The sequence below is a fragment of the Amphiura filiformis genome, chromosome 6 (genome assembly GCF_039555335.1).
Source record: "Amphiura filiformis chromosome 6, Afil_fr2py, whole genome shotgun sequence".
Classification (NCBI taxonomy): domain Eukaryota; kingdom Metazoa; phylum Echinodermata; class Ophiuroidea; order Amphilepidida; family Amphiuridae; genus Amphiura; species Amphiura filiformis.
Genome location: NC_092633.1, coordinates 77,583,144 through 77,609,353, shown reverse-complemented (window position 1 = coordinate 77,609,353; position 26,210 = coordinate 77,583,144). Strand labels below are relative to the sequence as shown.

Sequence of the window (26,210 nt, the reverse complement as noted above, 5' to 3'; positions counted from 1 at the left end):
GATTCATCACGGATTAACAACGGTTGGCTCCTGTACAAAGGTATAGGAGGAGTTGTTGAATATAAACGTTCATTATTACATACACAATGCAAACGTTATTTAGGTTTACGATATTACAAACCTGAGGTTTCTAAAATATGCTACTGCTGTTGTCGGATATAACGGATTTGGAAGGTCAGTTACTACGTTGTCTTTGTTCCACACATGAATCACAAAATTCGTTGATGTTGACAACTCAGGAATACCATCAAGACTAGTCAAGAAAACGTCGTCAACTAGAAGTCTCAGTTGCCATTGATCCTAGAAACATGAGACGTAGGTATGAATATGTGAAAGGAGGCGTGATAAACTTAAGTTATATGTTCCATCAATTGTTGATTATTTTAGCTGCATTGCAATTAAATCAAAACCAAAACAAAAATGATATACTTATAACACATTACAAAATTAAAGACAGAATCGACAAAAGATTTGAACAAGGATTGATGATTCTGCTTCTATTATAGTATAGCACCTTTATGGGAGTGCTGTGCAGTATTGAATGTTACCTGTTCAGATGCTGTTGGATAGACCACTACATCTAGAGTGTATGTGTGCCATTCATCTGAAGGGTCAAAGGTGATGGGAAATGTTTGTTGTATTTTAACGTATTCATCCCTGAAGTAACGACACCAAACTGTTGCCTCTGAATCATCACCAGCTGTTAATTAAACATGAATAATACAATAGTTGTTAACTCATCCTCGTGACCTTGTCATATGTCGTAATAATAGGAATCAAGTAAGTACCTAATACTTATCAAAAGCAGTATCTCTGTCTGACAAATTAAGTAAATATAGTGAAATATTAAATCTGCAAACCTGGATGTAACTGAAACCCGCAAGCCGTGCGTGGAATCAAATTGTCTTCTACCTTCATATCAATGATAGGTTTGAAGGGATCGGTTTCTTTGGAATCAGTGTTTTCTGGTGGTAGATTATCAAGTTTGTCGTCATTAAGAAGAAAATACTCAGTACAGTTGCACCAACATTCAGACTGAAAATGGAACAAAGAACATGGAAGAACACAAAATAATGCGATATTGATCTTGTGGTGGGGCCGTGTGTCCTGAACTCGCCACCCTTAGCGTTACATCACAAATATTATGAATTTTTATACCAATCGAGATTCTAATTAGATTATCTCCACAATTATCAACCCTAAACTAGCAAAAGTATACATTTTTGGAAAGCTGAAGGCATAAGCAATTCACATATATACCTTTCAACTCATTATACAGGGTGACCTTCAAGTTATACAGGGTGGAATAAAAAAGATTCAGATAAAAAATGGGATACTTAATGCATTGCTTATTACCAACTTGCAGTAATACACTGGAAGTAAACAACATTCATTTGGTTAGAGGATATGGGGAGCCTACTGACTTTGGAAGAAACCAAAATCACAGCTGTTTAGTAATCTCGGAATACAGGGTGTTCCAAAGTATGTTAGAATTTTTTACAATTCAACATATTTTCCCATACAGAAAATATAAGTCCATATTTTGATTCCTCATTAAATTTTCCTTCAGAAAATCTATACTTCGACTATGATACGATAAGTAAGTAAGATTTTACAGTAACTTTACGATTTTGAAGACATTTGCATTACTTACTACAGTGTTTAATATGAAAACTGGTAGTTTTGTATGGAAAAGTTTGTATTTTCTAGACTAAACCAATCATAAAAGATTAAAAACTATTAGTAAAATTGTTAAGCTGTAAGGTCATGAGTATTTTAGATGCTAAATAGAGTCCAAATCCAATTTACAGCCTTTACAGAAGCAGATTATGCACTAAAAATATCAATCCCATAGAGTTTGTGTGTACCACATCCCCCACCTCCACATCCCCCACCTCCGCCACCCTGCCCATTCTGAATTCTATGAAGCACAGTGTCAGTATTACAAAGGCTGAAGAATTTCTTTTTACATGGTTGAAAGTGCATTTTATTTAGCAATAAAATGAGACCACAAGCATGATAATAACTTATTGCTTGGCAGAGATATCATCATTTAATTGGAGTCGACTTTGGAAAAACGTAACATCGCCACCTTTTTTGGATGGCGAATTCAAGACGCACGACCGTGGTCTAGACTTCGGAAGCGCTACTTTAAGAGAAATGTTATTTGCCGATGGTGATGGTTTCGTACTACCACCGCCTACGAAGACACTTTCGTTTTAGTAAAAAAAATACAAATTTCACATAACTGTCTGATTATAAGAATAGGGATTGTTTCTATGGGGAATATGTTGTTCGTACCTCAATAAACGGTCTTACAAAGCAACATGAGCATATGTCCGCTTGCCAATCTCTTGGATCTTCCTTATTATATTCCCCAACAACAGTACCAGGACCATCCCAAAACACGATGCTTGTCACTGCATTAGCCTCATTAGCTGGCGCTGCTTTGATATCCATCTGAAGAACAAAGCATCTATCGTGTGTTAAACGGTGAACGTTAAGTTTTTATAATGTTTAAAGCTGGTGCTCAGTATAATGCTAATGGAAATTTGAACAGTGTTTTCCTGAACAAGGTCAGTCACATGGGAAACTGTCTGGTGCAATTTAAGAAATACATATTGCCACAAAGTACAATTTAGTCGCTACATATAATATTTCCGTTTATCCAGAAATTTACACCGAAAATTTTCAGCAACCTACCATAAATTGTCCCCCTCGATGTATTGCAGCTTCTGTCAGATAACCACCGGTTAACATCTGAGCACGTTGGGTATCTCTTTCAAGTTTAATACTCATAACATCATCAACTACATCAACCTTATGATTAAAAATGGAAGAAGATCGATAAAGAGTTTGTCCATTGTTGTATTTTAAACGAAACATACCGTATTACTCCATAATGTAATAATTCAACTTAAATAACATTTTGTGTAGAAAAGAAATTGCACCAAACTAAAGCACAGGATTTGTATAACTTATTTCTGAGACACTTCTAATAAGTGTTCGTCAGCAGACTCGCATCAGGCATTGGAAATGCAAATGAACGAATATCGTCAAAACATGCTACGCTCTACGTTCTATCTCACCCATTTTCTATACTCTCAACTTACTTATTCAAAATAAACACAAACACGATGTCAGATGATAATGCATTTCTCATTCAACCTCATTATGTTTACTAGCACTAATTGGGTAACAATAAAAACAATATGAGAAAGTGACAGTACTTGTTCTTTGTGATACTGTAAATCCCACTCTTCTCCGTCCATGTTCCACAATCCACGACTCTCTAGGTACGTCCAATAGTTAGGATTTGTAAATTCAAGCAGCCTTTGGGGACAAGAGTCTCCTTCAGGATTGGCATAATGCAAGAAACTCCCTACAATAAAAATAATACGTTGTGAATAAAACATTAAAAATGGGATTAAGAAAGAAAGAAAGGAAGGAAGAAAGAAAGAAAAAAGAAAGAAAGAAAGAAAAAAGAAAGAAAGAAAGAAAGAAAGAAAGATAGAAAGAGTGAGCCCAATTTGACCAGCTTTGCATGTTTGAAGACTGTGATGAGGACCATGGGGAAAACTCACACGATCACGCACGAGCTAAAAACTACTTTTGGTTTACGGATTTATTTTCAACAATCTAAACCACCGCGGATATGTCTACCTGAAATTTGATGCTGGTTTCCATGGTATATTTCATCCATTTTGAAGTCCATACCATCTACGACAAAGCCAGCAGATGGTTCTGAAGAGTCCAAAAGTATTGGTGAAGACCTGGTTGTAGTCTTAATGTTGGCACCATTTACTGCTTCGATCTCAACGAAATAGGGTGTGTTTTTCTATGTAAAGGTTAATAATAATGTCATTGGATGCATTTTCTAGAAATTAGAAAATGCTTTGAGCATGTTTTAAACAGATTAATTGAGTAGGGTAAAGTACACTGATCAATATGCCTTTTGTTTGGGGCAAATCGGACATACGGTTTCCAAATTACATCAATTTATATTTTCACTGTATCCTATTGTTTTTGTCAATAATCAATATAGTTAATGAGCTAAAAGGACTGGAAAGGCTCATAAATATGTAATTTTTGCCAATATTTTGCTAACAATCAATGCATAAATGTTCAGGGTACTTTTATTTTGCATACTTTTGCCCTGAAACTTGGTAAGTGTTTCTAATATGTTCTAATGTATTATATAGTGAAGCCGCCCTCTAATTTGCATATTTGCCTAATTAATGAGCTAATTTGCATAAATGCTAATTTATTATGCAAATATGCAAATTAGGGGGCGGCTTCACTATGTAATACATTAGAACATATTAGAAACACTTTGACCAAGTTTCAGGGCAAAATTATGCAAAATAAAAGTACCCTGAACATTTATGCATGGATTTTTAGCACAATATTGGCAAAAATTATATGTAAATGAGCTTCTTCAGTCATTTTAGCTCATTAACTTGATTGATTATTGTTTAGAGCACTTTTATAACAGTAGAATAACAGTAGAATAAAAGTAGAACGAGGGGGAGAGTGAGTAAAGAACTGTAAATATTAAGTGGGCATTTCGTGATCCATAGCCTCACCCACCAGTTTTCTCAAAAAAGTTGAGATTGTTTATACCGCTGGAAGCCTCTGGTAGTCTGGCTTCATATTTGTATGCAATAAATGTCTTGCGATTCATCATTTGCTTAGGCAAAAAAAAGGTTTGTCTCAAAGCTCACGAGAAATTTAAAACAAATGCGAAATGCGATTTTTTTTTATTCCCGACTTTTTCATGGTATTTTGATAAAAAAAGTCTGATTTTCGCCGATTTTTTTGTTGAAAAAACTAAAATTTATTTTTTTTCAAATAAAAAAATTCCGCATTTCTTTTTTGTCAAATCGGCGATTTTACAAACGCGCGCGCAAGCTTTGAGACAAACCTTTTTTTTTTGGCCTTAGCGAAAATGTACAATTTAACGAAATTACAGCACAGTGGCCTATGAAGCAATCAATGCAATACACATAATCATGCATATCTTGCAAACGCACAATTGGAATCAACTGAAATGTTGGGAATACATTTTTTTGTAGACATCAAATCACAACATACTCCTTTAAGTTTTTAAAAATAGAGCTTACTTCTAGGTTTAAGTCAACAAACTGGTAGCTAGTGTAGTTTGTTTCAATTTCAATCCAGTCTACTGTTCTGTATAATCTGTTTTCATCTACTTCACGACACGACCGTGCTCTTAAAAGACGAATGTTATACATCGCGACGTCACTTTCTGCATCAACATAGCCTTCCCAATAAACTGCTATGAACTCAAATGAACTTGTGTAGGTTACAGGCTGGAAATTAAGATTATTAAACACAGTTATTGTTTACAAAAGTACAGGTATGAACATGATGTGTAGCTGTATTGGCGTGATCATCATCGCCAACATCATTATCGTCATCATCACAATCATAACGTGCGTGTTAAAATATATTGTGACGTGCCCTGAATAACCCAATTTGATCATACCTATCCTGGATTTGAAAAAAGAATTGGAAGATTCACTTTCTAGTAATCAAGAATAATTCTAATTCTGGAAATACTTAGGGAATCCTTTGGCTATTCAATGCAGTGCTCAATGTGACAAATGTTTAAAATTAGAACATGATGATGTCTTTATTTAATTTTTTTTTTAAATGTTGTAAGAGTGTGCTTTCCAAAATGAGTGTAAAGTCAAGTCTACAGTGGACTACGCCTGACATATATTTAGGACTGGGTATTACATCAGAGAGTCGTCTGGGATATCTTTATGATTATTATCTGTATGTGTATGGCTTATATGCAAGAGTATTGTACAATCATACTGCACTAAATACAGGGTGTCCCTGAAAGAACTATATCGTAGGAAAACTGAATGTTGAGTATTTTAACGCATAAACAATTGATCGCCCCGTTTATGAAGTACCGGTTCATCACATTTTTAGCCCGTTCCACGGAGTCAAATGTCTATCAATGACAATAGACCCCTCATGCGCTGATGATGCGCAGTGATTACCACTCCGAATACAGATCATCGATTGATATCTGAATCCGTGGAAAGGTTTGAAAATGAAGGCATTTCGTAAAATTAATATATTTCACGAACGGTATGATCAATTGTCAAAATTCATTAGAATTAAAGAACAAAGGAACCAGCCTGTCAGAGAAGTTCCCGATTTAAGGCATTCAACGGTTGATTACATAACTCAGATTCAATTAAATATTTAATCAAATTACCATGTCATAATATGGACCAATCCTCAAGCGTCCTTCCGAAGCAGCCGTTATATCAACAGTAAATTGAACAGTTGTCTGATTGCACATTCCAGACCCATCAACACCTGAATAGCAGAATAGTTTACAAATCAAATGGTAAACCGCTTTATATTCATGACGTTGTAATAATACTGTTAGCGAATGATTCAAGATATTTGTATTTACAACATACTATTGTATCGATTAAAAATCAACATTTTTAATGAAAGTAAATGCAAAAACAAAAAGAAACATGTTTTACACACCTATAACAGTTGCATAATATAACGCTGCTTGCGTGAGATTCAAATCGGTTACTTTGAGATAAGTATCCAGTCCAACATTGGTGAATGTATATGTATCATATTCACTATACACATCTTGTTGTATTCCTTGTACCTGTATTACCAATAACATATCCAAACATCGACCATTTTTATTACATTTTACACACTCCCGTTCATCTCACTTTCTCATCAGGTTGTTTCAACCACTGCTACTGCCACCTTAGGATTGTCCATAATTAAGTTTATGTGTTTGCTGCTCTTGCGCAAGTTGTTGTTTCCATATGGATGGTAATATAATAGGTGGTAGCGCAGACGCAAAACGTTTTACAGAAAACATTCAAAAACATTTTTGAAAATTTACTATAGAGAACATTAAATGTTCTATAAGTATTGACAAAAAAAATGTTCGCCATAATATATTGTACAATATATTGATATGTTGCTGTTGAAGTGTATGTTTCTCTTATAAAACGTTTTCAAAATATTTCCATGAAATTTATAACCTTAAAAAAGTTTGACCAAAACCAAAAACACGTTTGTAACATTAAAAAAATTGAGTTGTCGTTATTTTATGTATGAAGAAGTATGCTTCCTTGCATTTCCTTAGAATCCTTTTGATGTAGTGCTTAGTATTTGCAAAGAATATCAATATAATTAAACGTAAGTATCCAATAATTACTTTCTATTCAGAAACAGCTTTTAGATTAACCTACCAAGAGAACATTTTCGCAGTTAAGTTTTGTCACTGCATCTTTGCTACTAGATATTCCAACATAATAGAAAAACATGGATAGACTGGACTCGAAATCGGACCATGCAATGCCGACAGTTGTTAGGGAATTGACATACGTGTCAACGTCCACTTCACCAGCTGAAAAGGTAAATCGAACATAACTTTTGTTTCTTTGGATCAATCAATTCTCAATAATGTTAATATAATTTACTAATCTTTTAAAATACCATTAAAATATTACTTTTTAAAATATTACAAACTTAACACCTTACCGGTGACCATGCTCTCAACTCCTGGCGTTATTCCGTTTGATGTAACTTCAGCTGTTGAGAAACTAGCACTGTATCCACGAACAGTTATATAGTACACAGAGGTCACAGATTGAAGATCTAGATATTCAAATGTTACACTCATGTTTAAACCAACATTGGTGAAGGCCACTACGTTGTCTCGGGTCTTCGGATAACGTCTATCAGTGCCAACTGCAACTTCATAAAAGTCTACCTCCTGAGGTCCCATTGGATTATGCGCAATTTCATCGTTACCTAGAAATCAACATTGGCAAGTTTAAAAATAAATAAAATATCAATAACAGTTACAATGTATGATCAGATTACAATAAACTAAGGTACGATTCATGTTCGAGAATGTACTTTACCTTTATGTTATCTTCATTGATATGACAATACCTTAACCCTGAATCCGAAGGGGGTTGCAACCCCCTAAGTTTTAATTATAAATGTCATATACCTTTATATTTGGTACCAATGTATAGCTATGGGCCTCCTCTAACCATAAGTATAAACAGTCTACACAGACTGTCGCTATGGCGCTATAGTGGTTATACGATCATAAACATGATAAAAGAAAGTATATAAATATAAATAATAAACAATATATGACGTAGTTTATTGTGAGATCTATTGTGGTCATTCAGAACACTTCACAAAAGGTAGGCCTAAAAAGATTTGCATTGCCCTTTTCGACCAACTCTAAAATAAATCATTGATATTAAAAGAAAAAAAAATGATTAAACCGACCGACCGCCCCTGACTTTAGAGCTCTCAGGGAGTGTTCAGAAATACTTTGGTGGGGGGCTGGTAAAAGGGAGGGGGGGGGGCCAAAAAGTTTTGGACCTCAAAAGAGGGGGGACCAAAAAGTTTTAGGTGGTAGGAAAGGGGGGGCCAAAAAGTTTTCCTCTTCAAAACCCAAAATTTTCCCGCGCTTCCCGCGCATTGAGACCCTCTATATCACTTTTAACATGGGCAAGTTTGGGTTTTCAGTGCTTTTGTTTGAAAAAATGAAGGCACTTAGTGTACAAATATCTATTAACTAATAGGCCTATGACATTAAAGATGATCAGCAACATGCAACATCTGGGTTGGTCTAAGAAATACTGACACTTTTTATCATAGAATTTTATATCTCTTCAAAGTAGGCTACAAATATGATTATGTACCAATCTGATCAAAATACAACTAAATCAAGAAAATATTGCAAATAAATTGGATTTCTTTGCACGTAAACTGCACACTTCAGTTTACTGTACTATTTCTCATTGCAACTTTATTTTGTACACATAGGCCCATGGGTAGATTTACCATCGGGCAGAGTGGGCAGAGGCCCAGGTACCATGGTCTTTGAGGGCCAAAACTGATACCTGTGAACATTTGCGTGACCAAATTAATCTCATATTTGACATTTTAGCTTTTTGCATATAAATTGGTTCCAATTTTAACAATATTTGACCATTCAAGCTTTAATATGGCCAAATTTTTGTGCACGGTTCACGCGCATTTGTACTATCTACTAATAAATAGCCACAGATCCAAATTATACTGATGTGCTATATGAACCTCCAAATAAATCCTCTATTTCATTTATCCCTGTAAAATCAGATAAACACCCTGATTTGGGACAAATCTAAATTAAGTATAAAATGAAAATGTCCTTGATTTGCCTCCCTCAATGACATGTGACCCAGATAGCAATGGTTTCCAGTGGTGTGGTATAGGCCGCCTATTACAGGCCTACCACACCACTGGAAACAACACTATTAAGTATGTTTGTTATACGATAATGGGGGGGGAGGTCAAAAAAGTTTTGTCAGTCAAAGAGGGGGGTCAAAAAGTTTAGCAGTCCATCGAGGGGGGGGGGGGTCAAAAAAGTTTTCGAGCGAAAAATTTGAGATGGACCAGCCCCCCCTACCAAAGTATTAATGAACACTCCCTAAAGGGCAATCCTGTCTTCGTAGGCCTTATTGTACACCATGGTTAACACTAATATTCACTGACCTGTATGTTCTACCATCTCCTCTAACACAACAGGTCCTCCAAATCCATCCCAATTGGCAGAAACAGTATCAACCGATAACTGATAGTTGAGATCACGGCCTATTAGGTCTCCATCATATACATTGCCCGGAATTAGCGGTTCTCGTTGTACGGTGACGCCATCTGACATGTGAACCATTGTGAGGCCAATCAGATTTGTAGCTTTAACAATAGTGTAGTATGTCTCACCATCCGTCATCATTATACCATCTGAGCTGGCTGTAGTTCTCGCTGTTGATCGTGAGATAATTTCAATAACATAATATGATTTGAAAATGTATGTAGGCCTACCTAAGGAATGCCACAAGTTTAAGTGGCTTGGTCTTCCAGACATAGCAGAATAACCAATATTCATTAGTCAGAACACATTTGTGACTAATTTTAATGGCTCCTAATAGACATTGTTTTGACTAACTTTTGTTTGTCAAAATGACCAACTTATTTTTACAGTGTGCACGCGTGCGTTGTAGGTTAAATCAAATCCATATTTGAATTTTGTCTAAGATGTCTAACTGAGCCATTTTAAACACATCTAACAATTGGCTGCTGCAAACCCTCCATTTTATGCACAGGGAATTTTATAGCTATATTTGGTACCGATTGCCCACATTGCTTCATTTTACATTTTAGGTTCAAACGTGTTCAGACTTACTTCCAACATTGATCCAAGGCTGATATACCTGCCCATCTATTCTTATTGCTGTCCACTCATATTCAGCAGCTGGACATGGCTCACCAGAGAAATCCCAGGATGCACTTAAGTGGTCCAAAGAAGTTTGGAAATCTCTGTAACAAACGTCAAGGACGAAATATAAGAAAGGTTGACAGTTGTTACGGCCAAGGTGTAGGTAAGGCTAAATTAAAGAACAGTGAGCGTCATCAACTTAAATTCAAAAATCATAGAAACATCAGTCTCACATGTCTCTTGAGAAGTCTTTGACATCCAAATATCCATCTCTGACAACAATTGGTTTCTTCGGAGGAAGACCAGCACCATATCTACTAATGTAAGCACCATTGGATATTGCAATACTAGACAGACCTGCAGAGTTGTAACCACGCACTGTAGCATATACCTTTGGGATAATAGATTATTAAATTCAAAATGAATTTATGTGAGTAATGTATTAATAGGTTACATATTACATGACTCGGCTCGCAGAGTAAGGGACGCATATTAACATTACCTGTTTGATGTCTGTTAAATCCACGTTGGTAATAATCACTTTTGTCACATCTATCGGAACGTCGTAGAAATCTTTAATCTGTGTACCTCCAGGTGCCGTTCCTAACGCAATTGCATACCTAATAGAATGCGTGGCGACAATAAAACAAATTGAAACTTAATGTTAACTTACAAAAGTAAATACATCTATCCAGAATCTAAGTATGGATAAGAAAAGTTCTTTGTCTACTATAGCGTATGGAATGTCCATAATGGCAATTACATGATACACATTTCTTTAATGGTTGTTTTCATTATGATACAATCTCTCAATAGTCATAACGTTGCTATTTTAATGTTATGTACCTTATGATTGTGGTTTCTGGATCCATAAATGGCTGCCAAGCGATGGCTACTTCAGATACTGATTGTAAACAAGGTGTGTCGTAAGTCAAGCATTCTACAATTAAAAAATGTTGAAGGTTTAACTCATACTTTGTTTAATAATCCAGAGGGGTAGCATTTTATTACCATATGCGCATGAAATGAGATTTACAAGAATGGTATTAACGCTCCTGATCGCAGGATAAGCTACTATTGCTACCTTACATTGATAATTTGCAACGGAATCGTTTAGAGCATATAGGGAATCATTTATTTGTCAGAATCTTTAATATATAGAGTTGCTTAATATCTTGCTCAATCACGACGGTATATTTATTACGTGGCATTTCCCGTGGTAATCACGCAGGTTCATGTCTATGTAATAAAATTGATTACCAATAAAAACAGCCAATCCTGAGTGAATGAAAGCAGATCTTACCATTAAAATCATCGCAATTGACTCCTTCCCATGGACTGAAACCAACAGTGCCATTTATGTAATACTCAGATGACAATTCAACCACAGCTCCACCAATGGGATGAGTATCATCAACTATGATGGCGTCTGAATAAGCTCGCACTTGTTGATTGACTTTATTCACTGCCTCGATGGTTACATAGTAATATTTGTTGTGCTGCAGATCGAGACCTAATACCAATGTAACAAGCGATTCCAAAATAGAAAATATCAGAGTAAAAAAAGTAAAAACTTTTTTCATAGGGTATTATTTTCGTTTCTTCGCTCTACTATAAGGGATTGATCACCGCATTTCAACAAAGAAACTGTTCTCCCAAACAACATCTTTTGCATTGGAAACTTTAAAACAAACCAAAATATTATCATTGACTTATAACGTATATAACGTAGTAAGTACAACAAATTTGCTTGTTAAAAAAACCCGAAATCCATTTACCTGGAACACCGAAGCTAGTTCCACATCCTTCAATTTTTGGGGACTCAAATACATCTTGGTACCCTTCTGCGGTGCCTACGAAGAATGTACAATGATCAATGCCTGATTCTGGATCTTGAAACCCAAAAATGCTGCATTGTAGAAGATCATTAGCCGATAGGTATCTAGGGCATTCAACCTTGTTAGAATAAAATAATAAAGACACATCAGTGTTTCAAATCATTTACGTATATGTAAGGAATCTTTACTACTTAAACTGGGATGGAGGATGTGTATTTGTTTTGCAAAGACTAGCGGTTAGCAAATAAACCGCTAATGCTTTCATCTATGGTGACCATTGATTCCTCGACTAATACCCTTATGAAGGGCCCGAAATTCCGCCAGCTGCAAGAGTGTTGGCAACTGACTGGAAGTTTTTAGTGAAGTCATTAATACATGTGTCAGGTCTACCTGAAAAATGCCAAGATGTTCCATATCGTGCCCAATACTAGGGAATTCAAAAGGAAGACAGTTTTGCACTCATAACCCACAATTATTGGGCGTCTGTTTTAAGACCGCCTGCAATTATCCGGACATTGGTAGAGCGGTGAGATTGTTGAATAGCATTCTCGAGTCAGTTGTTAACCACAACTTATATCAAATGTAAGTTCGCTGCAAATCAACATCTGATAAATAACTACCGGTGCTGTAACTTGTGTACTTTGTGGGGGAAACGCAGAAAATGAACGACACGGACACATCATCACATCATTGTATTTTATGTTAGAGGTCTTACCATGCCTGGGAATGGTGGAGTGGTGTCTATAGTCAAACTTGTCGAGATGAGGTTCCCTGTAAGACCGACTGTATTAAGAGCTGCTACCGTCAAGAAATTCGGTACACCTAAAAATATATCATACGTTATGTTTGTGTTAAAACACTCTTCAACCCGCACACAGAATATTACCAGTAGCGGCACCATGACTTTTTTCCTAGGAGAATTGGGGGAGGGGGGGGTATCCATGATAACACCAGTGTACGGGCGGACGGAACTTTCAAGTAGTGTTTTTTTTTTTTCTGGAGGCTTGATTTACCCTAAAATATCACCAAAATCTGAATAATAAATAAAAACAATTTCCTCCGCGCAATAATCTGGGTAGAACAGTTTTTTCTTTCGTATAAACACTTTTGTAATACCTAATGCAATGCTTTAATAAATCAATATTCAGTATAAATGGAATTTTTAGAATATATATATCCCGCGTATTGTGAGTGGGATTTTGAAAGCGAGGTATATTCTTCGTGTAGAAAGGCACAATATTTTGCTTATACCTACATGCAAGCTATTCTACAGTGCAAATGCACACAGTATGTCTATGGTGGAGACCATACCTCAAGCCATGCACATTTCAGGCAGAAATAACAACAAAAAAGCCCAGGTATGTTCGGCAAATTTTGATATCTCATTTATATCAAAAATCTTGTGACACTGTGACATCGAGTTTTGTTAGTTATTGATTCGTATTATGTTCATGTGTTTTCACCTTATCATTAGGAGACAAACATAGTCTACTTAAATTATTATACGAAAAAATTACCATCATCGGCTGCTATGATTTCGGAAGGTGGAATGTTCGAATGATTTGTCCACGTTACTTGATGGGTTCCTCTCCCGCCTGGATACCGCCCAACACTGTAATACATGTTATGTATCGAAGACTCTTTCTCAGTTGTATTCCATATTGCTGTCAGTGTATTAGCGTCATCATGATAGAGCTGTGTACCCCCATATTCCTGTATGATTGAAATACCAGAAACAACGTTACTTACGTTGATGTTTCGAATGGGATAGGCTTTCGTAATATCCAAAACAAATGCTCAACCCTAACCGAATTAAAAACTTTGCTGTTAGAGACCCAGTGACCACGTATTTTACCCATTTCATGTGTATTTTGTGCATTTCATTTTCCCCATATTTTTGTCTGGTCAGTTTTGTCTGGTCAGTTTTGTCTGGTAATTTATTTGTGGATTTAGACCACCTTTAAAAGCAAAATCACAGGTAAATAGAGTTGGCCAGTGCGGCAAAAACATGAACGGTACCCTTTCGATTCCTGATAATACGATCATACAACTTACCAACGTACCACCGCTGCTATCCATACCAGCGAAGTCCATGATGTGAATACTGGGTGGAATTCTGTCTACAGTAAAACCATCTGTGACCGATTCAAGGACATGTCCTTCTCCTGTGATGCCACGGATGGTACTGTAATATGTCTTACTGTGCTCTAAAGGAAGCAGAGACTGTGCCTTTCCATGACCCGCTAAGCCTGTTGGAATGTAGGAAATTAAGATTAAAATAATTCAAAGGTGCTTTTCAAATAGATATTTCTATGACCAATTAGTTGAGTAATTTGCGTCCTATTATGAGCTTGTTTACAAATCTGTCAAATCTTTCGCACTTAACCTATTCAACAAACGCATATGCTACAGCTGTCTTACCTGGTCCAGAATCATCAGTCTTTTCTCCAAACACAATGCCATCATTCGTGAAGGCTTGTTCATTTTCTGTGCCTGGCTCAGTGCCGACAGCCCATTCATAATGGGAGAGGCCGTTGAGCTGACTCTGCGAAAAAGAATGCATTTCAATGTACAAACTGTATACAAAGAGCAAAGCACATTGCACACAAGGAAGTTTGTAAAATTTAAAGAAAGTCATGTAAAATGAACTAATGTAAAATACACACGCCATACCCACACCCTCATCGCTGCTCATATCCGAACATACGAAATGATATAATTATCGGCAATCAGGAAAAACAATAAATAAAATAAATAATATGGGATATATTAATGTCAGATGAACTAAACTGGCTAACGATTGTCAGTTTTTATTTTTTTATAGCACTTGATTTCATCTTGAGTCACCTGCACCATATATCTACTTTGCTTCGTTATGTATCTACATGTTATTTGTCGGATTCTTGGTCATTGCTGGTTGCTTCATTAAGGTGTGCTCTGAGAAAATGGTAAAAATATATCTACGCCCCTGCCCCTGGGCTAGAATACTATGTTGTTGTTTTTTACTACTGCGGTTTTAATTTACAAGTCAATGAATTATCTAACTTTGCGACATTTTAATCGAGGTATGATGTCAATGACTGAAGGAATGAAAACAAAAAGGGTACTACTATGTAAGCCTATAGTACATCAAGTATACAAACTATCATGTCACTAACCTCAAAGCCAGTAAATTGTAGGGTAACCGTGGTTGTAGACAATTGTGCATCAATATCAATGAGTAAATCATTCTCTTCGTGCATTTCTGCCAAGCCAGCTCCATCAGTTACATAACCTGATCAGAGTTGTTACAGAATATTTTGATAAAACACTTTTCTAACACTTAAATTTAAATAGATAAATAAATATAACAGTATTATCCCATTACAAGAGAGCGTAAAAGCAAATGTCAAAGTATAGACCTCTGGAAAGGCAACCGTTACTCTGAGTTTCACGGAATACCTCACTTTTGATCATTGGGTACCCGATCATCAGACGGATAATCGGGTACCCAATGATCGAAAGTAAAGGTATGCCGTGAAACTCAGAGTAACGGTTGCCTTTCCAGAGGTCTATACTTTGAAATTGGTAATTAAATAAATAAATAAATAAATAAATAAATAAATAAATAAATAAATAAATAAATAAATAAATAAATAAATAAATAAATAAATAAATAACGAAATAAAATAATTCAAAGGTGATGTACTGCCATACAGACCTATTTTATCCTCTTCTACAACTATAATGGGTGACGAGCACTCCACTATGCTGAATGCTCCTGCCCCATTTTCGGCTTTTGCGCAGACGTAGTACACAGGTTCATTCTTTCGTTGATTAGTGAGAGCAAGGTTCAAGTACGAAATGTAGGCATCGTGATCGCTACCCATTCTCTGATACGTTACTGTCTCTTTAAGATCTGAAACAATAACACAAAGACGATTTTACATGATCATCTACGAAAATGGAAAGATTTGAAATATATAAGAATTACGAATATAAGTTTCTTGTTCTCGCAAATTAATTATATTTGTTCTTAAAGAATCAAAAGCTATGAAATTTGGTTAGGATGACGACATATCGAACCTAGATCTGAGATAACAGCAACCCAATAGGCAAAGATGCCACTTTCACCATCTCGTGCAAACCACGATGCTTGGATACCGTTCTTATCACTCTGATACACATATCCATCGTGAACTTCCTCCTCGTCACCGTCCAAGGTACCAGCACGTACATACTGCATCTGTTGTATTGATTAAAAGGACACTAGAATCTTCATAATATTACAGGTGTATTTTTCATTTGTCTCGGGTGTAATATATATGCTTATTATAGCAAGAGTTTTAGAACCAATCAGTGGCTCCGGAACCGGGGGGGCTGGGGGTCTGGGGAAAGGGAGGCCCGGCCCTCAATAATTTTGGTGAGGGGGCCCAAGTACCCTAGAGCCCCCCCCCCCCAATAATCTGAGGTAAAATTCATAATTTTATGGTACAATTCATAATTTTATGGTACAATTCATAATTTTATGGTACAATTCATAATTTTAGGATAAAATTCATAATTATTTTAAGGTAAAATTCATAATTTTAGGATAAAATTCATAAGTTTAAGGTAAAATTCATAATTTTAGGTATAATTCAAAATGTAAGGTACAATTCATGTAAAAATGTATGCATTTCAAAAGATTCCGCGCTTCGCACCCATCCCCTTTAGCGTTTCGAACCTAGGAGCGGACGAAAAACTTTGGCCCGCCCAATATTAAAAATCTTCCCGAGCCTATGCCAATGGTTGTCATTTACCTGATCTAATGGTAAAATAGTACACAGATGGTTTGCCAACCAACATAGGAGCAGTGTATCCGTCAAAATACATATTCAAGGATAAATAAAATATATTGCCTTATTTCATATAACCTTCTTTGGTGTGATAGAAATTACATTAAAAGAGTTGTGTCTGGTGTATTTTTCATTTGTTTTTGGTGATTTTATGTTTATTATAGCAAAAGTTTTAGAACCAATGGTTGTCATTTACTCGACCTAATTGTAAACTAGTATACACAGGGTTTCCCAAACAGAACAGTGTAGCCGTTAAAATACATATTCAAGGATAAGTAAAATATATTGCCTTATTTCACATAATCTGCTCCGGCGTGTTAGACATTTTAAAGGAGTTGTGTCTGAAACTGTTAGTGGAGGGTAATTAAATGCATGCTACCTGTGGTGGTGAAGTGTCCACTTTGATTCCCGTTGTCTCATGTGAAGCAACTAGTTTGGCATTGTTTATAGACTTGACCAGTATGATGTATGCAGCTCCTTGGTGTAAGGTCAGTCCATCTTGCGTATGGCCAGAAGCAGCTGGGTCTTCGATGACCACAACAGTACTGTTCGGATTTTGATCTTCTATATAATTGTAATCATATTTCTACTGTTATAAACTGCTACCATGTTTAACTTATATTCATAGATACCCAAGGTAAATACAACAATATTGTAAACAAATAATAATTAAACAGTTACCTTGCGGTACCGGATAGAATTTGGTTTTACTTCCAAAACGCATCTCATAGATTGCAACTTCATATCGATTTATACCCGACTCATCGTCATAATAATCCCAGTTGACTGATATAGAATCTGCGTTAGTCTGCAAAGAAAAATATTCATAAAAGCAGTAAACTATTTTGTAGAGAGTAAAACAGTGGGCGATATCATTATTGTATCATTTTGTGTTAGTTACCTGGTATTCTCTGTCCTCTCCTTTGATTTCTCCATCTCCCAAATATCTTAACTTTGGTGCTGTCAAGTCTACCAGGTACCCATTGGATCTGTTATGTATACTTTCAAGAGCACCATTAATTGTTTCCAAGGAGATGTACACCTGGTCCTTATGGTGCAAATGAAAGTGATGCCATTCGATAGAGGATGCATTTGGTCCCACGGATTCAGGAGAGTGAATGACATCAAAATCGTTCGGAACAGTACCACTGATTTAAAAAAATGAAAGTTAATCATTAAAAGCTTTATTTGTAGCAGTTCCGTTTACCCATCTTACTATAAATAGGGAAAATTTGTATGGGTGTTAGTTTCTTTTGTGAGTATGTTCATGGAAAGGCCCCGTCAGTTTAGATCCAAATGTCGCCAAATTGATACGGGAGATCGAGGAATATACTGGAAATGTAATAAGTTATTTTTTAAACGATCAAATATTGGCCTCAAAACAGTGAAAATATGGCTAAAATCTTTTTTTTTTGTTATTAAAAAAGGTTAACAATTAAATGCGTCACTGTAACTAGCAGGCTGCGAGTCGGCGTCAGCACGTAGGCGTACACGTGACGTGACTCGCACGCACGGGGCGCACGTGCCAACTTACGTGCAGAGACCAGTAGACGCAATATACGGAAAGAATGACAAAATAAATGAAACTAGACTAAGCTGTGGTCTAACCCACGAACACAGCCGTGTTGTTACCCCTAATGACCTTTGACCCCAAAATATATGAAAACGGCCATAGACATTGGCTAATGTCAATGCATGGGTGCATGTGGCACCACTTTGCTATGTTACTTGTGGCAGAAGGGGCATTTGAAGGTTTTTCGTCCCAGACCGGAAGTGACCCCTTAATGACATTTGACCCCAAATAAAAAATACCACGTATGAATTGGGTACCCACAATTCATGTGTGAACATACCGTTACTGTCCTATGTATTTCTTAGCAAATAAAAATTTTTGACGGTTTTCGTTTTATACCGGAAGTGACCCCCTTAATGTCTTTTGACCCTAAATAAAAAAAATACCACATATACACAGGGTAACCACAATTCATGTGTGAACATACCGTTACTGTCCTATGTTTTCTTAGCAAATAAAAATTTTTGAAGGTTTTTCGTTTTATACCGGAAGTGACCCCTTAATGAACTTTGACTCCCAATCTCTGAGGACCCCTTATTCTCTGTCTAATAACAATGCATGTGTGCAAGTGGTGTCACTGTCCTACGTAATTTGTGGGAGAAGAAGCATTTTAAAGGTATTTAGTTTTATACCGAAGTGGCCCTTAATGACCTTTTGACCCTAAATAAAAAAATACCACATATACACAGGGTAACCACAATTTATGTGTGAACATACCGTTACTGTCCTATGTTTTTCTTAGCAAATAAAATTTTTTGAAGGTTTTTCGTTTTATACCGGAAGTGATCCCTTAATGACCTTTGACCCCAAATCTGTGAGGACCCCATAGACACTGGGTAATAACAATGTATATGTGCGAGTGGCGTCACTGTCCTACGTAATCTGTGGGAGAAGAAGCATTTTGAGTTAAAATCACGTTTTTGACCCTTATGACCCCTACGTGACCTGTGACCCCACGAGTTTCATGTGACATGTAGGGGCATGTGCAATGATGGTTGTGACCAAGTTAGGTCAAAATCGGTGTACGCATGTGAGTGCTAGAGCAAATGTAATGGTCGGCAGAAGAAGAAGAAGAAGAAGAAAGAACCTGTAAGAAAGATACAGCTGTGACTAACGTCACGGCTGTGTAAAGAAGGACAAAAAGGTATGGATGGGTTACAAGATTTAGATAAATAAAATTAAACTTTTCAGTGAAGGACATGAAAGATACGTGGGTACGAGGTTATGGTTCATGTTTAGCGATTCTTCCCGTTTAATGATCGCTCCCATTTACTCAGCTAGCAGGTGCCTGCTATTACAACTAAACTGTAGATGTCATAAATGCAAAGCTTTATCGCTCAATTTGATTTTCACTTACTTGTTATCATGTTTCCTATAAACCGATATCTTATAATCACGTATTCCTGATTCTGGGTCTGTGTAATTAACCCATTGAGATGTGATTGTGGCAGCCTCAGAAGAATACACAAGATCTTGAAACTCTGAGTCCAATCCATCAATAATTAGCCCTGCTTCTGGAGGAGTCAGGTCAACTATTACTGTGGGAAAATGTTGTTGAAATCGAATTGAACGAAGAGTGTTAAAGGTATAAAACAAATGCTAATACAATTAGTTTAGTTTCCTGTGTCTTATAACTACAATGTAGTAATATCATATTGACCATTTACGTGAAATATCATATTTATTACAACAACAACAAAATACCTCCATTTGATGACTCTGTCACATTCAACTTATCATTTCCACCATGAATTGCTACCAGTGTGGCAAAAGTACTGAACGTTATGCTGAAGTGTTACTCTAGCACAGTATGTATGTTTCGCTCGAGAAACATCAATCGGACCAATGATATCCATGACACTGGTTCAGTTCCTATTCCCCATTTGTAAAGGGAAATACTGGAATCTGGATCGTAAAAATTACGCCAATTTGTACAAATCTGGAATACAAATAAGGACAAAAATATCAAGCAATCTGAAAGCAAAGCTATAAATATGAATTGAAACGTGGTATATGTTTTGAAAATAGTTGGCCATTCACAGGTTTGAAATCAGGCGGGTATAATGAATAACAATTTATTAAAAATACAACAGATGACACGATTGTGTCCTAAAAAGATCAAAAATTACCAAAATGTCGTGGGGTCATTAAAGCTTTTCGAGCCTTTGCCACCAAAAAGTCTGATTAAAGCCAGTTAGCTCCTAGGGTAAGTAGTTTTAATAGCAAAATATCAACTTTGACGCGCTCAATCTGAACGATTATGGGGTTTATCATTATGGGAATCAAGACGAATAATTAAAATACCCTGAGCAATATTAAAATTCCAAACTTAAATAATAGCCACAAATTTCCTAAGCAATAATTGAAATTCCAAATGAAAAAAAAGCTTTATGAAATTAACGCTAATACATTCCGTTTTCCCTGTTATATTCCGTCAACACAGAAGTAAATAGACCTCGGAAACGGGAGTTATTTGAATAATGTCAGTGCAATATGTGTGTAAATCACAGAGGAGAGAGAGATAAACAGAGAAAGTACCACCAGTCAAAGTCCCCGTGTATTGTATGCTACCAGTTCTCGCATATTCATGAGGGCCGATTGTTCGATCGTGCCGTGTCTAACAATCACGCCAGCGTTGCGTGCCTTCGCGTATACGCGATAGAGCGTTGCGTGCTTTCGCGATTACGCGATAGACCATGAAAATACGCGGTAATTGCGTAGCAGTCTCGCCTGTCGCATTTCATGGAACAATCGGACCTCATTATCGGATGAGGCGGAGACTTTGACTGGTGGTACGCGCTCTGTAGTCCTAGGTGGTGTAAATGCTTCTTTGGCTCGCGAACTGCTGCGAGATCTGTACTTGCCGAGCGCACCACGCTCTTTATCATCGACCCCAAATGCCATATTTCGTTTGTACTTCCTGGTTGAAGCAGTATAGTACATAATATCTGTTGTCAACAGCTCGGGATCTATAGATCCACGATAACTTTCTGGGCCACCATACCAACTGATCGATCATATCGTTATCAATATTAGATAAAACTCGCCAGATATGAATATGGTTCAAAGCTGCAAGATATGCCAAAACACAGCATTGAATATAGATAAACTGCATTTCTCTTCCTGCTGTATACTTCTGAGGTCCTCTTCCAGGAATTGGTCCATCATAGATCGCCCCTGCTATTGGTGGTGTGCTGTCTACTAAGATCGGATAACTAGCAGTACCAACAGTTCTTAAATCAACTGCAAAGAATCGACGTTACATTGCTACTTTTTTTGTTTGCTTTCATTGAAACCCAAATTTTCCTCTTATAATTATACTTCAATATTTACGACCTATGTGCGATATCAATCCAACTAAAGCATGCTGAATCTAGTCATACTAATGACTAATGACTTTTGTTATCAATTAGTCATCTATTAGAGGAAATTATGGTGATGCAGCATGCTTTATAGATAAATCCACAGGTTGAAAAACGTGAAAATAACGGGCCATGGCGCTGAGCTCATTATTTTCTCGTTTGTTCGGCATTTTCGACAGGGTCGAGGTACCTTTTATGCACATAAAGCTGGTCGGATGGCAGGAGCCTTTATTAATTGTTCTCATTATTAGGCACTTAACTAAAAAACATCAGCGTACCTCTTTATGTTTTATAGATTTTATAGGAAATTAGTCAAGGAAGTCAATAATCATAATTGCATTTATATAGATCTTGTTGTTATTGAGGGATAAATAAAAGATTTGGATGTTTCTCCTTTAGAAAATCATAGACAAGGACAGAAATGACAAGCCGGTTGGTCAGATGTTCAAGTATGGTTTATAAATGGCTCAAATGTATCTTTACACTTGAAAATACTGCAATCAATACCCCCATAAAAACATCACCATCAATGCTTACTGTTATTGACTGGTCGTACTTTAACCCAACCATAAGAGCCGTCAGAATTTTGGAATACGTAGCTGAGAAATTCGGCAGCCGGCAGAGCGACCCAATCAAGATGAGCTATATCACGGGAGTTTGGCTGAGAGCAAATGAATAGATTGAAGTCCTGATTCAGGGTCACTGAAAGATGGAAATAAAGTTCCGATACCAGATTATGATGTCATCTGAATGCCTATTTATTCCAGGTTGTCTTTACTGATTTATCTATATAGATTTATTCAGCAAAGACACAAACTGGCGCGCAGGAGCATAGACTTTTCCCCCAGACGTCATCGATCAATCGATATTGGGTTCATCATTCAAGACATCCGCGCCCAAACGCACACCACCGGCTCACGAATTGATCAAATTATACAAAAGAAGTCTTAATATTTAATACTCTTTTCAATGCAATATTTGTAAAATATTTTGTAAAAACTACAAAAAAACACACCAAAAAATAAAACTACTATGGCAAGTATGATATGCGACATTAAATCATCTGCGATATTAAATTACAATCAGTGAAATATCATTGAACGTCTCGTAATATGATACCATGGGATGATGAATTGTAGTTTTTTCACATTTGGATAGAGTACATCAGGCACTAAGCTAGATTAATAATTGATGTTCAACTTTACGTAATGGAAAAGGAATGACTATATCGGAGCATTCTTCAGCTTAGTAACCTTTAATCTCTTTGATACCTGAACGATGGAAAAATTGAAACCGAGAAACTTGAAATAAGGCACTGTTAATGTTATAAGGACGTAAAATGTACTCTGATGTTGCGTCTACACTAGTACCGATCAGAAACGTAGATGAATCGTAAGTGATATTGAAGATTTTGTATATTATAGGTGGTGTATTATCAATAACTAATGGTGTTGGAGGGTAAACTGTCATAGCCATAGGGCCACCCGAAATCTATGTTGTTAAGTGCGCGCACAGACATATAATACAACCCGTCTGAAGAAAATATATATTAATTATTAGAGATTAGATTTTAAATCACGAAAGAAACTTACATTTTCACCCAAAAGTCTTAAAATATTGCATGAAGTGAGGATTTTCACAGATATTAAATATACATATATTATGTATTCTTCATATCAGATATAAAGTTTCTATTACATTTAGTTTCAAATAAATAGCCAGTTAAAAGCCGATATATAGCTAACTGTTGTTATGGAAACGGAATAGAACGAGCGGCTTACAAAATTGAAAAAAAAGCAGAAAAAATTTGGAACATTTGGATTCCATTTAAATAAAGCACTTTTGGCTGCATGGTCTCTCTACTGGGACTTTCAAGATAACCCTTTCAATACCTGGCAGGTCCAACCCTGTCTCCAGTCCTTCGTGAGTCCATTCGGACATATGATAGATATGGGAATGTGGATCCTGATATGCAACAATGTCTTCCTCACAAACGTCGAGGCCTGATGCCCACATGTATCCCAGGATTCCTGTCTCATCGTCATGGAAAACCATCCCAGTTGACTAGCAAGTTTAAAAAAAATATAATGTATATTGTAATGTAACACTACAAATTACAACACCTATAACAAATAGTGATCATCCAAGCTATATGTATCACACATATCTTACATTTTCCCCCAAATACAATAATTGCTGGCTTACCTGAAAGATAGTTGTTGGCTCTAGTATAGAGCAAATCATTCAAATCTACATACCCATTGAAGACTGTACCTGAACCCAAAGCCATCAACAGTAATCCTAAATGAAAATTATTCGTTTTAGTCATCGTGTTTCTTAACTTCTTTGCAAATAATACACCCAAGTGGATCCGTGTCTTTGGATTGGAGGGTTATTGGTCACATGATATTTAACACACAATTTTATTCCTCACTATAACTCTTTTGATTCAAGGCCAGTGTAAGAATATCCGATTCATATTGGTTTATTTGTTTTAAACCAAGAGGAATACCTAGCTTTTGATTCTGTGAAGGATTGTGCTTTCATTTGTGTGTCATGAAATCACTTTCGCTATTGAATTCATTATATTCATGATATTTTGCATAACAATTATCAATTAATATACCCTACCTGTGATTTTGTAACGGGGTATCAGATATACATAGACGTTGCCACTTTGAGTGGGTGAAAGAAGCATTACGTCTCGTGAATAAACGTTTCATCTGAAACGTTCGCCAACGGCCCCTGGTAAGGTGAGTGGTAAATCTGTCAATATCGGCATGGATGTAATAATGTTCAGATATCCAACATAATTAAGTACTTGCAGGTTGAAGTAGTGCAGCTGATTGTGGGTTAGTGTTAAAGAGTTGTGAACGAATTCCACAGCATGTCCTACTCCAAGACGTTCAAAGTGGTGGAAGAACCCAGACTGAAAGGTAACAATAATTTATCATTGTGGATATTTATCCTTATTCCTTCCTGTGCTGTACAGTAACAAGTATTATCACATGGGTTATACGTGCACAGTTTATTACACACGATCGATCCTGGAAACCAGTATCGATTGCAGATCTCAGAATAGCTCTTGACACCTAATGTGCATAGGGTTGATTCTTCTGTACACAGGACCAACAGATCTACGTAACTTTCGAACCACGAGACGCCGCACATAGACTACATTTACCTGCACATGCTGCTGTTTATATACATAACGTATGGAGGTTAGAAGAAATTCGGCAATTATTGTTTGTATCACTTCAAAATCAGAGCACTTTACTGGGATACCGCTCGGCAATCTCACACTCTAATTTATATTCTTATTATTTATTATGTGCTAAATTGTTTAACATATATACGGCTTCCATATACGATCTCTTAATTCATTGTTACTTTAATTGCACTGCATTTATGTCAACTATGAAATATAAATATTACTCTCTCGCAGATATAGCCCAGGTCCTTCGATTTCTCTTAACAATTCACATGTCTGAATTTCTCCAAAGTCATAATTAAAGCTCAAACAAAGTTCTGATGAGTCTAGGCATTTTGGGCACATATGTCTTCATTGGATGTTGTCGTCGAGATAATTGGACTGGAGCTTGTAGGCGACCAAGACGTACCATAGAAAATTGGTTTAATGGTGAACCTAATATAAAGATGAATGTAATAAACAAGTAGGGTCTTTAAAAAAGACCAAGTTCAGAGATCAAGTGTAGAGCAACTTGTTGTACCTTTCAATTTTCATATCTAACCTAAGGGATATGAGACGTAAGTGATACCAAAATCCCCGATTCTGGAAAATAATTCTAAAAACAAAATCACACCCTTTGACTGGACCAAAGCCTTTATGAACTTAACTCATGGTGGTGCAGAAGTTTAACGGTCTAGATTGACACATTCTATGTCACACCCGTGATGCATTTAATGATAACGCTTATAAAGCTTATGACGTGCCAACAGGACTCTTTACTCACACCGTAAAGGTTCGCCTAATGCAAATAGGCGTCTTGCACAACTTGTATTTTAAAACACAAAAAAAGGTGCCCGCCAGTAAAAATTCCATCAGCAATAAAGGCATGTTGGCATATTCGGAGGAGGGAGCTCTCAATTTGTACGTGAAATTTACCCCTTCTGCCAAGGAGTCCATGAGCACCATTAGGCGAGTCTTTACGATATACAAATGCTGTGAGGAACATTTCGTTTGTAACTAGCTTTCAAACGAAAAGGAGCTTTTCTAAATAAATATCATTATAATATTCAAATATACCAATCAATTATGTCATGAGGATAAAACCTTGATAAAATGCC

General features: G+C 36.4%; 1 protein-coding gene across 1 annotated transcript in view; it reads right to left on the bottom strand.

Moving 5' to 3' along the window:
• Nucleotides 1-26,210, bottom strand: part of LOC140154781 (uncharacterized) — a 144,836-nt gene that overhangs the window by 22,212 nt on the left and 96,414 nt on the right. Inside the window, 44 exon segments of the mRNA XM_072177348.1 lie at nucleotides 122-300; nucleotides 549-700; nucleotides 861-1,035; nucleotides 2,302-2,460; nucleotides 2,704-2,820; nucleotides 3,231-3,382; nucleotides 3,664-3,838; nucleotides 5,124-5,333; nucleotides 6,257-6,360; nucleotides 6,541-6,673; nucleotides 7,275-7,432; nucleotides 7,567-7,839; nucleotides 9,589-9,858; nucleotides 10,280-10,413; nucleotides 10,546-10,703; nucleotides 10,815-10,932; nucleotides 11,159-11,252; nucleotides 11,616-11,825; nucleotides 12,091-12,268; nucleotides 12,866-12,972; nucleotides 13,668-13,863; nucleotides 14,206-14,399; nucleotides 14,572-14,695; nucleotides 15,309-15,424; nucleotides 15,851-16,048; nucleotides 16,216-16,375; nucleotides 17,347-17,528; nucleotides 17,649-17,775; nucleotides 17,869-18,115; nucleotides 19,898-20,078; nucleotides 20,245-20,311; nucleotides 20,313-20,395; nucleotides 20,398-20,479; nucleotides 21,651-21,683; nucleotides 21,686-21,783; nucleotides 23,174-23,387; nucleotides 23,389-23,435; nucleotides 23,795-23,951; nucleotides 23,953-23,966; nucleotides 24,108-24,203; nucleotides 24,534-24,623; nucleotides 24,657-24,825; nucleotides 25,333-25,439; nucleotides 25,441-25,548. Of these exon segments, the coding sequence (XP_072033449.1) occupies nucleotides 122-300; nucleotides 549-700; nucleotides 861-1,035; nucleotides 2,302-2,460; nucleotides 2,704-2,820; nucleotides 3,231-3,382; nucleotides 3,664-3,838; nucleotides 5,124-5,333; nucleotides 6,257-6,360; nucleotides 6,541-6,673; nucleotides 7,275-7,432; nucleotides 7,567-7,839; nucleotides 9,589-9,858; nucleotides 10,280-10,413; nucleotides 10,546-10,703; nucleotides 10,815-10,932; nucleotides 11,159-11,252; nucleotides 11,616-11,825; nucleotides 12,091-12,268; nucleotides 12,866-12,972; nucleotides 13,668-13,863; nucleotides 14,206-14,399; nucleotides 14,572-14,695; nucleotides 15,309-15,424; nucleotides 15,851-16,048; nucleotides 16,216-16,375; nucleotides 17,347-17,528; nucleotides 17,649-17,775; nucleotides 17,869-18,115; nucleotides 19,898-20,078; nucleotides 20,245-20,311; nucleotides 20,313-20,395; nucleotides 20,398-20,479; nucleotides 21,651-21,683; nucleotides 21,686-21,783; nucleotides 23,174-23,387; nucleotides 23,389-23,435; nucleotides 23,795-23,951; nucleotides 23,953-23,966; nucleotides 24,108-24,203; nucleotides 24,534-24,623; nucleotides 24,657-24,825; nucleotides 25,333-25,439; nucleotides 25,441-25,548 (6,346 nt within the window).